The sequence below is a fragment of the Corvus hawaiiensis genome, chromosome 2 (assembly GCF_020740725.1).
Source record: "Corvus hawaiiensis isolate bCorHaw1 chromosome 2, bCorHaw1.pri.cur, whole genome shotgun sequence".
Taxonomy (NCBI): domain Eukaryota; kingdom Metazoa; phylum Chordata; class Aves; order Passeriformes; family Corvidae; genus Corvus; species Corvus hawaiiensis.
The window spans coordinates 373,884-390,888 of NC_063214.1; the positions used below are offsets into that span (position 1 = coordinate 373,884).

At 65.9% G+C, this 17,005-nt stretch overlaps 2 protein-coding genes across 6 annotated transcripts; both read left to right on the forward strand.

The window, feature by feature from the left end:
• Nucleotides 1–2,149: 2,149 nt before the first annotated feature.
• LOC125318085 lies at nt 2,150–3,974 on the forward strand. Its single transcript, XM_048288499.1, has 2 exons — nt 2,150–2,886; nt 3,445–3,974. Exons 1-2 carry the CDS (start codon nt 2,423–2,425, stop codon nt 3,593–3,595), a joined length of 615 nt encoding a protein of 204 aa, XP_048144456.1. The 5' UTR covers nt 2,150–2,422; the 3' UTR covers nt 3,596–3,974.
• An 838-nt stretch (nt 3,975–4,812) lies between these two features.
• On the forward strand, nt 4,813–10,454 carry LOC125318079. 5 transcript variants are annotated; one of them, XR_007200264.1, is made up of 4 exons: nt 7,018–7,049; nt 8,475–9,125; nt 9,222–9,269; nt 9,828–10,436. XR_007200264.1 is itself a non-coding variant. In XM_048288458.1 (3 exons), exons 1-3 carry the CDS (start codon nt 4,813–4,815, stop codon nt 9,976–9,978), a joined length of 663 nt encoding a protein of 220 aa, XP_048144415.1. In that variant the 3' UTR covers nt 9,979–10,454. The 5 variants fall into 5 exon arrangements, 2 of the variants coding, with proteins under 2 accessions (XP_048144415.1, XP_048144426.1); XR_007200263.1 differs by lacking the exon at nt 7,018–7,049 and adding an exon at nt 7,057–7,241 and having other exon boundaries at nt 8,377–9,125; nt 9,828–10,437; XM_048288458.1 differs by lacking the exon at nt 7,018–7,049 and adding an exon at nt 4,813–5,132 and having other exon boundaries at nt 9,078–9,269; nt 9,828–10,454.
• Nucleotides 10,455–17,005: the final 6,551 nt, after the last annotated feature.

Genomic DNA, 17,005 nt, shown 5'->3' on the forward strand with positions numbered 1-17,005 from the left:
CGTCCGTAGCCGCGCGATGGCCGGGCCGCCCGCCCGCGGGACGGGGCAGCGGGAAAGCACCGAGCTCTGGGTGTTTAACGTGAGGCGGCGGCCGCTTTCCCGCGCAGCGCCTGGGCCCGGCCGGCGCCGCCGAGCCGACGGAGCGTTGCCGAGTTCGGCCGAACCGGGCCGAGCGGCGCCGAGGGCAGCGCCTGGCCCCGAATTCAGCCGAGCCGAGCCGAGCTTTGCCGAACGACCGAGGTTTGCCGAATTCAGCCGAACCGAGCCGAACGCTGCCGAACGACCGAGGTTTGCCGAATTCAGCCGAACCGAGCCGAGCCCCGCCGAATGACCGAGCCCCGCCGAATTCGGCCGAACCGAGCCGAGCCCTGCCGAATTCAGCCGAACCGAGCCGAACGCTGCCGAACGACCGAGGTTTGCCGAATTCAGCCGAACCGAGCCGAACGTGGCCGAACGAACTAGCCCTGCCGAATTTTGCCGAGCCGAATCGAGTTCAGCCGAACCGAGCCGAATGTTGCCGAACGACCGAGCCCTGCCGAATTTTGCCGAACCGAGCCGAGCCCCGCCGAACGACCGAGGTTTGCCGAATTCAGCCGAACCGAGCCGAACGTTGCCGAACGACCGAGCCCTGCCGAATTCGGCCGAACCGAGCCGAGCCCCGCCGAACGACCGAGCCCCGCCGAGTTCAGCCGAACCGAGCCGAGTGGCGCCGGATTCAGCCGAACCGAGCCGAACGTTGCCGAACGACCGAGCCCCGCCGAATTTTGCCGAACCGAGCCGAGCCCCGCCGAACGACCGAGGTTTGCCGAATTCAGACGAACTGAGCCGAGCTTCGCCGAGTTCAGACGAACCGAGCCGAATGTTGCCGAACGACCGAGCCCCGCCGAATTTTGCCGAACCGAGCCGAGCCCCGCCGAACGACCGAGGTTTGCCGAATTCAGCCGAACTGAGCCGAGCTTCGCCGAGTTCAGACGAACCGAGCCGAATGTTGCCGAACGACCGAGCCCTGCCGAATTTTGCCGAACCGAGCCGAGCCCCGCCGAACGACCGAGGTTTGCCGAATTCAGCCGAACTGAGCCGAGCTTCGCCGAGTTCAGACGAACCGAGCCGAATGTTGCCGAACGACCGAGCCCTGCCGGGTTCGGCCCAACCGAGCTGAGCGCCACCGAGCAGAACGAACGGGCCCGAGTTGAGCCGAGTTGAGCCTCGCCGAAGCGAGCCAAATGGAGCTCAGCCGAAACCAATCGCCTGCTCTCGTGACCATTAATTAGCGCGAGGGCAGTCACTGCCTAATGAACTCCTGCCCGACCCTGCAGTGCCGTCCGTAGCCGCGCGATGGCCGGGCCGCCCGCCCGCGGGACGGGGCAGCGGGAAAGCACCGAGCTCTGGGTGTTTAACGTGAGGCGGCGGCCGCTTTCCCGCGCAGCGCCTGGGCCCGGCCGGCGCCGCCGAGCCGACGGAGCGTTGCCGAGTTCGGCCGAACCGGGCCGAGCGGCGCCGAGGGCAGCGCCTGGCCCCGAATTCAGCGGAACCGAGCCGAACGTTGCCGAACGACCGAGGTTTGCCGAATTCGGCCGAACCGAGCCGAGCTTTGCCGAACGACCGAGGTTTGCCGAATTCAGCCGAACCGAGCCGAATGTTGCCGAACGACCGAGGTTTGCCGAATTCGGCCGAACCGAGCCGAGCTTTGCCGAACGACCGAGGATTGCCGAATTCAGCCGAACCGAGCCGAACGCTGCCGAACGACCGAGGTTTGCCGAATTCAGCCGAACCGAGCCGAACGTTGCCGAACGAACTAGCCCTGCCGAATTTTGCCGAGCCGAGCCGAGTTCAGACGAACCGAGCCGAACGTTGCCGAACGACCGAGCCCCGCCGAATTTTGCCGAACCGAGCCGAGCCCCGCCGAACGACCGAGCCCCGCCGAATTCAGCCGAACTGAGCCGAGCTTCGCCGAGTTCAGACGAACCGAGCCGAATGTTGCCGAACGATCGAGCCCCGCCGAATTTTGCCGAACCGAGCCGAGCCCCGCCGAACGACCGAGCCCCGCCGAATTCAGCCGAACTGAGCTGAGCTTCGCCGAGTTCAGACGAGCCCTGCCGAATTTTGCCGAACCGAGCCGAGCCCCGCCGAACGACCGAGGTTTGCCGAATTCAGACGAACTGAGCCGAGCTTCGCCGAGTTCAGACGAACCGAGCCGAATGTTGCCGAACGACCGAGCCCCGCCGGGTTCGGCCCAACCGAGCTGAGCGCCACCGAGCAGAACGAACGGGCCCGAGTTGAGCCGAGTTGAGCCTCGCCGAAGCGAGCCAAATGGAGCTCAGCCGAAACCAATCGCCTGCTCTCGTGACCATTAATTAGCGCGAGGGCAGTCACTGCCTAATGAACTCCTGCCCGACCCTGCAGTGCCGTCCGTAGCCGCGCGATGGCCGGGCCGCCCGCCCGCGGGACGGGGCAGCGGGAAAGCACCGAGCTCTGGGTGTTTAACGTGAGGCGGCGGCCGCTTTCCCGCGCAGCGCCTGGGCCCGGCCGGCGCCGCCGAGCCGACGGAGCGTTGCCGAGTTCGGCCGAACCGGGCCGAGCGGCGCCGAGGGCAGCGCCTGGCCCCGAATTCAGCCGAACCGAGCCGAGCTTTGCCGAACGACCGAGGTTTGCCGAATTCAGCCGAACTGAGCCGAGCTTCGCCGAACGACCGAGGTTTGCCGAATTCAGCCGAACCGAGCCGAACGCTGCCGAACGACCGAGGTTTGCCGAATTCAGCCGAACCGAGCCGAACGTTGCAGAACGAACTAGCCCTGCCGAATTCGGCCGAACCGAGCCGAGCCCTGCCGAACGACCGAGGTTTGCCGAGTTCAGACGAACCGAGCCGAATGTTGCCGAACGACCGAGGTTTGCCGAATTCGGCCGAACCGAGCCGAGCTTTGCCGAACGACCGAGGTTTGCCGAATTCAGCCGAACCGAGCCGAACGTGGCCGAACGAACTAGCCCTGCCGAATTTTGCCGAACCGAGCCGAGCCCTGCCGAACGACCGAGCCCCGCCGAGTTCAGCCGAACCGAGCCGAATGTTGCCGAACGACCGAGGTTTGCCGAATTCAGCCGAACCGAGCCGAACGTTGCCGAACGACCGAGCCCTACCGAATTCGGCCGAACCGAGCCGAGCCCCGCCGAACGACCGAGCCCCGCCGAGTTCAGCCGAACTGAGCTGAGCTTCGCCGAGTTCAGCCGAACCGAGCCGAATGTTGCCGAACGACCGAGGTTTGCCGAATTCAGCCGAACCGAGCCGAACGTTGCCGAACGACCGAGCCCTACCGAATTCGGCCGAACCGAGCCGAGCCCCGCCGAACGACCGAGCCCCGCCGAGTTCAGCCGAACTGAGTCGAATGTTGCCGAACGACCGAGCCCTGCCGAATTTTGCCGAACCGAGCCGAGCCCCGCCGAACGACCGAGGTTTGCCGAATTCAGCCGAACTGAGCCGAGCTTCGCCGAGTTCAGACGAACCGAGCCGAATGTTGCCGAACGACCGAGCCCCGCCGGGTTCGGCCCAACCGAGCTGAGCGCCACCGAGCAGAACGAACGGGCCCGAGTTGAGCCGAGTTGAGCCTCGCCGAAGCGAGCCAAATGGAGCTCAGCCGAAACCAATCGCCTGCTCTCGTGACCATTAATTAGCGCGAGGGCAGTCACTGCCTAATGAACTCCTGCCCGACCCTGCAGTGCCGTCCGTAGCCGCGCGATGGCCGGGCCGCCCGCCCGCGGGACGGGGCAGCGGGAAAGCACCGAGCTCTGGGTGTTTAACGTGAGGCGGCGGCCGCTTTCCCGCGCAGCGCCTGGGCCCGGCCGGCGCCGCCGAGCCGACGGAGCGTTGCCGAGTTCGGCCGAACCGGGCCGAGCGGCGCCGAGGGCAGCGCCTGGCCCCGAATTCAGCCGAACCGAGCCGAGCTTCGCCGAACGACCGAGGATTGCCGAATTCGGCCGAACCGAGCCGAGCTTTGCCGAACGACCGAGGATTGCCGAATTCAGCCGAACCGAGCCGAACGTTGCAGAACGAACTAGCCCTGCCGAATTCGGCCGAACCGAGCCGAGCCCTGCCGAACGACCGAGCCGAGCCGAGTTCAGACGAACCGAGCCGAATGTTGCCGAACGACCGAGGTTTGCCGAATTCGGCCGAACCGAGCCGAGCTTTGCCGAACGACCGAGGTTTGCCGAATTCAGCCGAACCGAGCCGAACGTTGCCGAACGAACTAGCCCTGCCGAATTTTGCCGAACCGAGCCGAGCCCTGCCGAACGACCGAGCCCCGCCGAGTTCAGCCGAACCGAGCCGAATGTTGCCGAACGACCGAGGTTTGCCGAATTCAGCCGAACCGAGCCGAACGTTGCCGAACGACCGAGCCCTGCCGAATTCGGCCGAACCGAGCCGAGCCCCGCCGAACGACCGAGCCCCGCCGAGTTCAGCCGAACCGAGCCGAGTGGCGCCGAATTCAGCCGAACCGAGTCGAATGTTGCCGAACCGAGCCGAGCCCCGCCGAACGACCGAGGTTTGCCGAATTCAGCCGAACTGAGCCGAGCTTCGCCGAGTTCAGACGAACCGAGCCGAATGTTGCCGAACGACCGAGCCCCGCCGGGTTCGGCCCAACCGAGCTGAGCGCCACCGAGCAGAACGAACGGGCCCGAGTTGAGCCGAGTTGAGCCTCGCCGAAGCGAGCCAAATGGAGCTCAGCCGAAACCAATCGCCTGCTCTCGTGACCATTAATTAGCGCGAGGGCAGTCACTGCCTAATGAACTCCTGCCCGACCCTGCAGTGCCGTCCGTAGCCGCGCGATGGCCGGGCCGCCCGCCCGCGGGACGGGGCAGCGGGAAAGCACCGAGCTCTGGGTGTTTAACGTGAGGCGGCGGCCGCTTTCCCGCGCAGCGCCTGGGCCCGGCCGGCGCCGCCGAGCCGACGGAGCGTTGCCGAGTTCGGCCGAACCGGGCCGAGCGGCGCCGAGGGCAGCGCCTGGCCCCGAATTCAGCCGAACCGAGCCGAGCTTTGCCGAACGACCGAGGTTTGCCGAATTCAGCCGAACTGAGCCGAGCTTCGCCGAACGACCGAGGATTGCCGAATTCAGCCGAACCGAGGCGAACGCTGCCGAACGACCGAGGTTTGCCGAATTCAGCCGAACCGAGCCGAACGTTGCCGAACGAACTAGCCCTGCCGAATTTTGCCGAGCCGAGCCGAGTTCAGACGAACCGAGCCGAACGTTGCCGAACGACCGAGCCCCGCCGAATTTTGCCGAACCGAGCCGAGCCCCGCCGAACGACCGAGCCCCGCCGAATTCAGCCGAACTGAGCCGAGCTTCGCCGAGTTCAGCCGAACCGAGCCGAGCTTTGCCGAACGACCGAGGTTTGCCGAATTCAGCCGAACTGAGCCGAGCTTCGCCGAACGACCGAGGTTTGCCGAATTCAGCCGAACCGAGCCGTACGCTGCCGAACGACCGAGGTTTGCCGAATTGAGCCGAACGTTGCCGAACGAACTAGCCCTGCCGAATTTTGCCGAGCCGAGCCGAGTTCAGCCGAACCGAACCGAACGTTGCCGAACGACCGAGCCCCGCCGAATTTTGCCGAACCGAGCCGAGCCCCGCCGAACGACCGAGGTTTGCCGAATTCAGACGAAGTGAGCCGAGCTTCGCCGAGTTCAGACGAACCGAGCCGAATGTTGCCGAACGACCGAGCCCCGCCGAATTTTGCCGAACCGAGCCGAGCCCCGCCGAACGACCGAGCCCCGCCGAATTCAGCCGAACTGAGCCGAGCTTCGCCGAGTTCAGACGAACCGAGCCGAATGTTGCCGAACGACCGAGCCCTGCCGAATTTTGCCGAACCGAGCCGAGCCCCGCCGAACGACCGAGGTTTGCCGAATTCAGCCGAACCGAGCCGAACGTTGCCGAACGACCGAGCCCTGCCGAATTCGGCCGAACCGAGCCGAGCCCCGCCGAACGACCGAGCCCCGCCGAGTTCAGCCGAACCGAGCCGAGTGGCGCCGGATTCAGCCGAACCGAGCCGAACGTTGCCGAACGACCGAGCCCCGCCGAATTTTGCCGAACCGAGCCGAGCCCCGCCGAACGACCGAGGTTTGCCGAATTCAGACGAAGTGAGCCGAGCTTCGCCGAGTTCAGACGAACCGAGCCGAATGTTGCCGAACGACCGAGCCCTGCCGAATTTTGCCGAACCGAGCCGAGCCCCGCCGAACGACCGAGGTTTGCCGAATTCAGCCGAACTGAGCCGAGCTTCGCCGAGTTCAGACGAACCGAGCCGAATGTTGCCGAACGACCGAGCCCTGCCGAATTTTGCCGAACCGAGCCGAGCCCCGCCGAACGACCGAGGTTTGCCGAATTCAGCCGAACTGAGCCGAGCCCCGCCGAGTTCAGACGAACCGAGCCGAATGTTGCCGAACGACCGAGCCCCGCCGGGTTCGGCCCAACCGAGCTGAGCGCCACCGAGCAGAACGAACGGGCCCGAGTTGAGCCGAGTTGAGCCTCGCCGAAGCGAGCCAAATGGAGCTCAGCCGAAACCAATCGCCTGCTCTCGTGACCATTAATTAGCGCGAGGGCAGTCACTGCCTAATGAACTCCTGCCCGACCCTGCAGTGCCGTCCGTAGCCGCGCGATGGCCGGGCCGTCCGCCCGCGGGACGGGGCAGCGGGAAAGCACCGAGCTCTGGGTGTTTAACGTGAGGCGGCGGCCGCTTTCCCGCGCAGCGCCTGGGCCCGGCCGGCGCCGCCGAGCCGACGGAGCGTTGCCGAGTTCGGCCGAACCGGGCCGAGCGGCGCCGAGGGCAGCGCCTGGCCCCGAATTCAGCCGAACCGAGCCGAGCTTCGCCGAACGACCGCGGTTTGCCGAATTCGGCCGAACCGAGCCGAGCTTTGCCGAACGACCGAGGATTGCCGAATTCAGCCGAACCGAGCCGAACGTTGCAGAACGAACTAGCCCTGCCGAATTCGGCCGAACCGAGCCGAGCCCTGCCGAACGACCGAGCCGAGCCGAGTTCAGACGAACCGAGCCGAATGTTGCCGAACGACCGAGGTTTGCCGAATTCGGCCGAACCGAGCCGAGCTTTGCCGAACGACCGAGGTTTGCCGAATTCAGCCGAACCGAGCCGAACGTTGCCGAACGAACTAGCCCTGCCGAATTTTGCCGAACCGAGCCGAGCCCTGCCGAACGACCGAGCCCCGCCGAGTTCAGCCGAACCGAGCCGAATGTTGCCGAACGACCGAGGTTTGCCGAATTCAGCCGAACCGAGCCGAACGTTGCCGAACGACCGAGCCCTGCCGAATTCGGCCGAACCGAGCCGAGCCCCGCCGAACGACCGAGCCCCGCCGAGTTCAGCCGAACCGAGCCGAGTGGCGCCGAATTCAGACGAACCGAGTCGAATGTTGCCGAACCGAGCCGAGCCCCGCCGAACGACCGAGGTTTGCCGAATTCAGCCGAACTGAGCCGAGCTTCGCCGAGTTCAGACGAACCGAGCCGAATGTTGCCGAACGACCGAGCCCTGCCGGGTTCGGCCCAACCGAGCTGAGCGCCACCGAGCAGAACGAACGGGCCCGAGTTGAGCCGAGTTGAGCCTCGCCGAAGCGAGCCAAATGGAGCTCAGCCGAAACCAATCGCCTGCTCTCGTGACCATTAATTAGCGCGAGGGCAGTCACTGCCTAATGAACTCCTGCCCGACCCTGCAGTGCCGTCCGTAGCCGCGCGATGGCCGGGCCGCCCGCCCGCGGGACGGGGCAGCGGGAAAGCACCGAGCTCTGGGTGTTTAACGTGAGGCGGCGGCCGCTTTCCCGCGCAGCGCCTGGGCCCGGCCGGCGCCGCCGAGCCGACGGAGCGTTGCCGAGTTCGGCCGAACCGGGCCGAGCGGCGCCGAGGGCAGCGCCTGGCCCCGAATTCAGCGGAACCGAGCCGAACGTTGCCGAACGACCGAGGTTTGCCGAATTCGGCCGAACCGAGCCGAGCTTTGCCGAACGACCGAGGTTTGCCGAATTCAGCCGAACCGAGCCGAATGTTGCCGAACGACCGAGGTTTGCCGAATTCGGCCGAACCGAGCCGAGCTTTGCCGAACGACCGAGGATTGCCGAATTCAGCCGAACCGAGCCGAACGCTGCCGAACGACCGAGGTTTGCCGAATTCAGCCGAACCGAGCCGAACGTTGCCGAACGAACTAGCCCTGCCGAATTTTGCCGAGCCGAGCCGAGTTCAGACGAACCGAGCCGAACGTTGCCGAACGACCGAGCCCCGCCGAATTTTGCCGAACCGAGCCGAGCCCCGCCGAACGACCGAGCCCCGCCGAATTCAGCCGAACTGAGCCGAGCTTCGCCGAGTTCAGACGAACCGAGCCGAATGTTGCCGAACGATCGAGCCCCGCCGAATTTTGCCGAACCGAGCCGAGCCCCGCCGAACGACCGAGCCCCGCCGAATTCAGCCGAACTGAGCTGAGCTTCGCCGAGTTCAGACGAGCCCTGCCGAATTTTGCCGAACCGAGCCGAGCCCCGCCGAACGACCGAGGTTTGCCGAATTCAGACGAACTGAGCCGAGCTTCGCCGAGTTCAGACGAACCGAGCCGAATGTTGCCGAACGACCGAGCCCCGCCGGGTTCGGCCCAACCGAGCTGAGCGCCACCGAGCAGAACGAACGGGCCCGAGTTGAGCCGAGTTGAGCCTCGCCGAAGCGAGCCAAATGGAGCTCAGCCGAAACCAATCGCCTGCTCTCGTGACCATTAATTAGCGCGAGGGCAGTCACTGCCTAATGAACTCCTGCCCGACCCTGCAGTGCCGTCCGTAGCCGCGCGATGGCCGGGCCGCCCGCCCGCGGGACGGGGCAGCGGGAAAGCACCGAGCTCTGGGTGTTTAACGTGAGGCGGCGGCCGCTTTCCCGCGCAGCGCCTGGGCCCGGCCGGCGCCGCCGAGCCGACGGAGCGTTGCCGAGTTCGGCCGAACCGGGCCGAGCGGCGCCGAGGGCAGCGCCTGGCCCCGAATTCAGCCGAACCGAGCCGAGCTTTGCCGAACGACCGAGGTTTGCCGAATTCAGCCGAACTGAGCCGAGCTTCGCCGAACGACCGAGGTTTGCCGAATTCAGCCGAACCGAGCCGAACGCTGCCGAACGACCGAGGTTTGCCGAATTCAGCCGAACCGAGCCGAACGTTGCAGAACGAACTAGCCCTGCCGAATTCGGCCGAACCGAGCCGAGCCCTGCCGAACGACCGAGGTTTGCCGAGTTCAGACGAACCGAGCCGAATGTTGCCGAACGACCGAGGTTTGCCGAATTCGGCCGAACCGAGCCGAGCTTTGCCGAACGACCGAGGTTTGCCGAATTCAGCCGAACCGAGCCGAACGTGGCCGAACGAACTAGCCCTGCCGAATTTTGCCGAACCGAGCCGAGCCCTGCCGAACGACCGAGCCCCGCCGAGTTCAGCCGAACCGAGCCGAATGTTGCCGAACGACCGAGGTTTGCCGAATTCAGCCGAACCGAGCCGAACGTTGCCGAACGACCGAGCCCTACCGAATTCGGCCGAACCGAGCCGAGCCCCGCCGAACGACCGAGCCCCGCCGAGTTCAGCCGAACTGAGCTGAGCTTCGCCGAGTTCAGCCGAACCGAGCCGAATGTTGCCGAACGACCGAGGTTTGCCGAATTCAGCCGAACCGAGCCGAACGTTGCCGAACGACCGAGCCCTACCGAATTCGGCCGAACCGAGCCGAGCCCCGCCGAACGACCGAGCCCCGCCGAGTTCAGCCGAACTGAGTCGAATGTTGCCGAACGACCGAGCCCTGCCGAATTTTGCCGAACCGAGCCGAGCCCCGCCGAACGACCGAGGTTTGCCGAATTCAGCCGAACTGAGCCGAGCTTCGCCGAGTTCAGACGAACCGAGCCGAATGTTGCCGAACGACCGAGCCCCGCCGGGTTCGGCCCAACCGAGCTGAGCGCCACCGAGCAGAACGAACGGGCCCGAGTTGAGCCGAGTTGAGCCTCGCCGAAGCGAGCCAAATGGAGCTCAGCCGAAACCAATCGCCTGCTCTCGTGACCATTAATTAGCGCGAGGGCAGTCACTGCCTAATGAACTCCTGCCCGACCCTGCAGTGCCGTCCGTAGCCGCGCGATGGCCGGGCCGCCCGCCCGCGGGACGGGGCAGCGGGAAAGCACCGAGCTCTGGGTGTTTAACGTGAGGCGGCGGCCGCTTTCCCGCGCAGCGCCTGGGCCCGGCCGGCGCCGCCGAGCCGACGGAGCGTTGCCGAGTTCGGCCGAACCGGGCCGAGCGGCGCCGAGGGCAGCGCCTGGCCCCGAATTCAGCCGAACCGAGCCGAGCTTCGCCGAACGACCGAGGATTGCCGAATTCGGCCGAACCGAGCCGAGCTTTGCCGAACGACCGAGGATTGCCGAATTCAGCCGAACCGAGCCGAACGTTGCAGAACGAACTAGCCCTGCCGAATTCGGCCGAACCGAGCCGAGCCCTGCCGAACGACCGAGCCGAGCCGAGTTCAGACGAACCGAGCCGAATGTTGCCGAACGACCGAGGTTTGCCGAATTCGGCCGAACCGAGCCGAGCTTTGCCGAACGACCGAGGTTTGCCGAATTCAGCCGAACCGAGCCGAACGTTGCCGAACGAACTAGCCCTGCCGAATTTTGCCGAACCGAGCCGAGCCCTGCCGAACGACCGAGCCCCGCCGAGTTCAGCCGAACCGAGCCGAATGTTGCCGAACGACCGAGGTTTGCCGAATTCAGCCGAACCGAGCCGAACGTTGCCGAACGACCGAGCCCTGCCGAATTCGGCCGAACCGAGCCGAGCCCCGCCGAACGACCGAGCCCCGCCGAGTTCAGCCGAACCGAGCCGAGTGGCGCCGAATTCAGCCGAACCGAGTCGAATGTTGCCGAACCGAGCCGAGCCCCGCCGAACGACCGAGGTTTGCCGAATTCAGCCGAACTGAGCCGAGCTTCGCCGAGTTCAGACGAACCGAGCCGAATGTTGCCGAACGACCGAGCCCCGCCGGGTTCGGCCCAACCGAGCTGAGCGCCACCGAGCAGAACGAACGGGCCCGAGTTGAGCCGAGTTGAGCCTCGCCGAAGCGAGCCAAATGGAGCTCAGCCGAAACCAATCGCCTGCTCTCGTGACCATTAATTAGCGCGAGGGCAGTCACTGCCTAATGAACTCCTGCCCGACCCTGCAGTGCCGTCCGTAGCCGCGCGATGGCCGGGCCGCCCGCCCGCGGGACGGGGCAGCGGGAAAGCACCGAGCTCTGGGTGTTTAACGTGAGGCGGCGGCCGCTTTCCCGCGCAGCGCCTGGGCCCGGCCGGCGCCGCCGAGCCGACGGAGCGTTGCCGAGTTCGGCCGAACCGGGCCGAGCGGCGCCGAGGGCAGCGCCTGGCCCCGAATTCAGCCGAACCGAGCCGAGCTTTGCCGAACGACCGAGGTTTGCCGAATTCAGCCGAACTGAGCCGAGCTTCGCCGAACGACCGAGGATTGCCGAATTCAGCCGAACCGAGGCGAACGCTGCCGAACGACCGAGGTTTGCCGAATTCAGCCGAACCGAGCCGAACGTTGCAGAACGAACTAGCCCTGCCGAATTTTGCCGAGCCGAGCCGAGTTCAGACGAACCGAGCCGAACGTTGCCGAACGACCGAGCCCCGCCGAATTTTGCCGAACCGAGCCGAGCCCCGCCGAACGACCGAGCCCCGCCGAATTCAGCCGAACTGAGCCGAGCTTCGCCGAGTTCAGCCGAACCGAGCCGAGCTTTGCCGAACGACCGAGGTTTGCCGAATTCAGCCGAACTGAGCCGAGCTTCGCCGAACGACCGAGGTTTGCCGAATTCAGCCGAACCGAGCCGTACGCTGCCGAACGACCGAGGTTTGCCGAATTGAGCCGAACGTTGCCGAACGAACTAGCCCTGCCGAATTTTGCCGAGCCGAGCCGAGTTCAGCCGAACCGAACCGAACGTTGCCGAACGACCGAGCCCCGCCGAATTTTGCCGAACCGAGCCGAGCCCCGCCGAACGACCGAGGTTTGCCGAATTCAGACGAAGTGAGCCGAGCTTCGCCGAGTTCAGACGAACCGAGCCGAATGTTGCCGAACGACCGAGCCCCGCCGAATTTTGCCGAACCGAGCCGAGCCCCGCCGAACGACCGAGCCCCGCCGAATTCAGCCGAACTGAGCCGAGCTTCGCCGAGTTCAGACGAACCGAGCCGAATGTTGCCGAACGACCGAGCCCTGCCGAATTTTGCCGAACCGAGCCGAGCCCCGCCGAACGACCGAGGTTTGCCGAATTCAGCCGAACCGAGCCGAACGTTGCCGAACGACCGAGCCCTGCCGAATTCGGCCGAACCGAGCCGAGCCCCGCCGAACGACCGAGCCCCGCCGAGTTCAGCCGAACCGAGCCGAGTGGCGCCGGATTCAGCCGAACCGAGCCGAACGTTGCCGAACGACCGAGCCCCGCCGAATTTTGCCGAACCGAGCCGAGCCCCGCCGAACGACCGAGGTTTGCCGAATTCAGACGAAGTGAGCCGAGCTTCGCCGAGTTCAGACGAACCGAGCCGAATGTTGCCGAACGACCGAGCCCTGCCGAATTTTGCCGAACCGAGCCGAGCCCCGCCGAACGACCGAGGTTTGCCGAATTCAGCCGAACTGAGCCGAGCTTCGCCGAGTTCAGACGAACCGAGCCGAATGTTGCCGAACGACCGAGCCCTGCCGAATTTTGCCGAACCGAGCCGAGCCCCGCCGAACGACCGAGGTTTGCCGAATTCAGCCGAACTGAGCCGAGCCCCGCCGAGTTCAGACGAACCGAGCCGAATGTTGCCGAACGACCGAGCCCCGCCGGGTTCGGCCCAACCGAGCTGAGCGCCACCGAGCAGAACGAACGGGCCCGAGTTGAGCCGAGTTGAGCCTCGCCGAAGCGAGCCAAATGGAGCTCAGCCGAAACCAATCGCCTGCTCTCGTGACCATTAATTAGCGCGAGGGCAGTCACTGCCTAATGAACTCCTGCCCGACCCTGCAGTGCCGTCCGTAGCCGCGCGATGGCCGGGCCGCCCGCCCGCGGGACGGGGCAGCGGGAAAGCACCGAGCTCTGGGTGTTTAACGTGAGGCGGCGGCCGCTTTCCCGCGCAGCGCCTGGGCCCGGCCGGCGCCGCCGAGCCGACGGAGCGTTGCCGAGTTCGGCCGAACCGGGCCGAGCGGCGCCGAGGGCAGCGCCTGGCCCCGAATTCAGCCGAACCGAGCCGAGCTTCGCCGAACGACCGCGGTTTGCCGAATTCGGCCGAACCGAGCCGAGCTTTGCCGAACGACCGAGGATTGCCGAATTCAGCCGAACCGAGCCGAACGTTGCAGAACGAACTAGCCCTGCCGAATTCGGCCGAACCGAGCCGAGCCCTGCCGAACGACCGAGCCGAGCCGAGTTCAGACGAACCGAGCCGAATGTTGCCGAACGACCGAGGTTTGCCGAATTCGGCCGAACCGAGCCGAGCTTTGCCGAACGACCGAGGTTTGCCGAATTCAGCCGAACCGAGCCGAACGTTGCCGAACGAACTAGCCCTGCCGAATTTTGCCGAACCGAGCCGAGCCCTGCCGAACGACCGAGCCCCGCCGAGTTCAGCCGAACCGAGCCGAATGTTGCCGAACGACCGAGGTTTGCCGAATTCAGCCGAACCGAGCCGAACGTTGCCGAACGACCGAGCCCTGCCGAATTCGGCCGAACCGAGCCGAGCCCCGCCGAACGACCGAGCCCCGCCGAGTTCAGCCGAACCGAGCCGAGTGGCGCCGAATTCAGCCGAACCGAGTCGAATGTTGCCGAACCGAGCCGAGCCCCGCCGAACGACCGAGGTTTGCCGAATTCAGCCGAACTGAGCCGAGCTTCGCCGAGTTCAGACGAACCGAGCCGAATGTTGCCGAACGACCGAGCCCCGCCGGGTTCGGCCCAACCGAGCTGAGCGCCACCGAGCAGAACGAACGGGCCCGAGTTGAGCCGAGTTGAGCCTCGCCGAAGCGAGCCAAATGGAGCTCAGCCGAAACCAATCGCCTGCTCTCGTGACCATTAATTAGCGCGAGGGCAGTCACTGCCTAATGAACTCCTGCCCGACCCTGCAGTGCCGTCCGTAGCCGCGCGATGGCCGGGCCGCCCGCCCGCGGGACGGGGCAGCGGGAAAGCACCGAGCTCTGGGTGTTTAACGTGAGGCGGCGGCCGCTTTCCCGCGCAGCGCCTGGGCCCGGCCGGCGCCGCCGAGCCGACGGAGCGTTGCCGAGTTCGGCCGAACCGGGCCGAGCGGCGCCGAGGGCAGCGCCTGGCCCCGAATTCAGCCGAACCGAGCCGAGCTTTGCCGAACGACCGAGGTTTGCCGAATTCAGCCGAACTGAGCCGAGCTTCGCCGAACGACCGAGGATTGCCGAATTCAGCCGAACCGAGGCGAACGCTGCCGAACGACCGAGGTTTGCCGAATTCAGCCGAACCGAGCCGAACGTTGCCGAACGAACTAGCCCTGCCGAATTTTGCCGAGCCGAGCCGAGTTCAGACGAACCGAGCCGAACGTTGCCGAACGACCGAGCCCCGCCGAATTTTGCCGAACCGAGCCGAGCCCCGCCGAACGACCGAGCCCCGCCGAATTCAGCCGAACTGAGCCGAGCTTCGCCGAGTTCAGCCGAACCGAGCCGAATGTTGCCGAACGACCGAGCCCCGCCGAATTTTGCCGAACCGAGCCGAGCCCCGCCGAACGACCGAGCCCCGCCGAATTCAGCCGAACTGAGCTGAGCTTCGCCGAGTTCAGACGAGCCCTGCCGAATTTTGCCGAACCGAGCCGAGCCCCGCCGAACGACCGAGGTTTGCCGAATTCAGCCGAACTGAGCCGAGCCCCGCCGAGTTCAGACGAACCGAGCCGAATGTTGCCGAACGACCGAGCCCCGCCGGGTTCGGCCCAACCGAGCTGAGCGCCACCGAGCAGAACGAACGGGCCCGAGTTGAGCCGAGTTGAGCCTCGCCGAAGCGAGCCAAATGGAGCTCAGCCGAAACCAATCGCCTGCTCTCGTGACCATTAATTAGCGCGAGGGCAGTCACTGCCTAATGAACTCCTGCCCGACCCTGCAGTGCCGTCCGTAGCCGCGCGATGGCCGGGCCGCCCGCCCGCGGGACGGGGCAGCGGGAAAGCACCGAGCTCTGGGTGTTTAACGTGAGGCGGCGGCCGCTTTCCCGCGCAGCGCCTGGGCCCGGCCGGCGCCGCCGAGCCGACGGAGCGTTGCCGAGTTCGGCCGAACCGAGCCGAGCGGCGCCGGGGGCAGCGCCTGGCCCCGAATTCAGCGGAACCGAGCCGAACGACCGAGGTTTGCCGAATTCGGCCGAACCGAGCCGAGCTTTGCCGAACGACCGAGGTTTGCCGAATTCAGCCGAACCGAGCCGAGCATTTCCGAGCAGGCCGAGCGTTGCCGAGCGGCGCCGAGTTCGGCCGAACCGAGCCGAGCGCCACCGTCCAGACCGAACGATCCCGAGTTCAGCCCAGCCGAACCGAGCTTCGCCGAGCCGACCGAGAGGCCTCGAGTTCAGCCGAACCGAAGTGTCTCGCCGAGCCGAGCCAAATCGAGCTCAGCCGAACCCAACCGCATGTTCTCGTGACCATTAATTAGCGCGAGTGCAGTCACTGCCTAATGAACTCCTGCCCAACTCTGCACTGCCGTCCTTAGCCGTGCTGAAAGGAATGAGAGGAGGTGTCTTTTCAAACAAGACAGTCATAAACCCAGATACCGATAGGTGAAAGAAGCAATGGGAGGAACCATAAATTCCATAGGAATTCCTCTAATGGACACAGACTATTGCTCACCCAAGGCCGTGCTAAATTCCTGGACTTAGAGAAAAAGGACAGAGACACAAGAAACAGAAGCGGGTGGGGGGTATGCGCATTAGAAGGGGGTCTGTATTAGGCAATTCGGGAAGTCTGTACCTCTCAAGTACCTCTGCCCATGGGGAAGAGAAAGGGAAATGCGGCCGAGAAATTAGGATAAAAAAGGAAGCTGCGTCCTCCATCAGCTTGAGAAACCCCATGGGAAATGCCCCATGGCCTCTCCCTTTATTCGAATAAAGTTACAGAACTCCTCTGTCTCCTTTTTGGATATAAACCTCTGGTAGTTGTGGATTAATTTTCCTGACAGTGCGATGGCCGGGCCGCCCGCCCGCGGGACGGGGCAGCGGGAAAGCACCGAGCTCTGGGTGTTTAACGTGAGGCGGCGGCCGCTTTCCCGCGCAGCGCCTGAGCCCAGCCCGCGCCGCCGAGCCGACGGAGCGTTGCCGAGTTCGGCCGAACCGGGCCGAGCGCAGTGAGCGTCCCCGAGTTCAGCCGAACCGAGCCGAGCTCCGCCGAACCGAGCCGAGCGGCACCGAATTTCGTTGAACCGAGCCGAATCTGGCCGGGTTCAGCTGAACCGAACCGAAGTCAGCCGAACCTAGACGAGCCCAGCCGAACCAAACCCAGATGGGCCGAACTCATGAGCTCAGCCGAACCCGGCCGAGTTCAGACGAACCAAGCCGAGCCCAGCCCAGCCGGACCCAGCTGAACCCAGTCGAGCTCAGACGAGCCCAAACGAGCTCAGCTGAACACATTCCAGCCCAGACGAGCCGAGCCGAGCCGAGCCCAGCCGAAGGGAGCCGAGCCCGGCCGCACCACAGCAGCTGCGGCCTGCTCTGAGGGGCCGAAACGCGGCGCTTCTGTGGCGTGTCGGGACAGCGGTACCCTGCCAGGGGCTTGGGGCAGTGGCAGCGGCTGAGGGCACGAACTTTGCCGGTGCCGCCATTCTCGCCCCGGCGGCGGGGGTGGCGCTGGCATGGCGCTGGCGCGCGCGCGGAGCGGAGCGATCACGTGGTGCTCGCCATCCCTCCTCCCCAACCTCTCGCGTGGGCCGGGAGGAGGCCCGGGCGATCCCGGCGTGCACCGCGTTCCCCCCCCCCCCCCCCCGCCCGTCGCGCGGTCGGCCCGGGCCGCGCGCTGCCCGCGAGCCCCGCCATGGCCGCCGCCATCATGGCCGCGCCCTG

Coding starts and splice junctions, on each gene's coding strand:
- LOC125318085 (XM_048288499.1), top strand. CDS start 2,423: ATGGCCGGGCCGCCCGCCCGCGGGACGGGGCAGCGGGAAAGCACCGAG. Junction 2,887..3,444: donor AATGTTGCCGAACGACCGAG/GTTTGCCGAATT, acceptor CGAACGACCGAG/GTTTGCCGAATTCAGCCGAA.
- LOC125318079 (XM_048288458.1), top strand. CDS start 4,813: ATGGCCGGGCCGCCCGCCCGCGGGACGGGGCAGCGGGAAAGCACCGAG. Junction 5,133..9,077: donor AACGCTGCCGAACGACCGAG/GTTTGCCGAATT, acceptor CGAACGACCGAG/GTTTGCCGAATTCAGCCGAA. Junction 9,270..9,827: donor AATGTTGCCGAACGACCGAG/GTTTGCCGAATT, acceptor CGAACGACCGAG/GTTTGCCGAATTCAGCCGAA.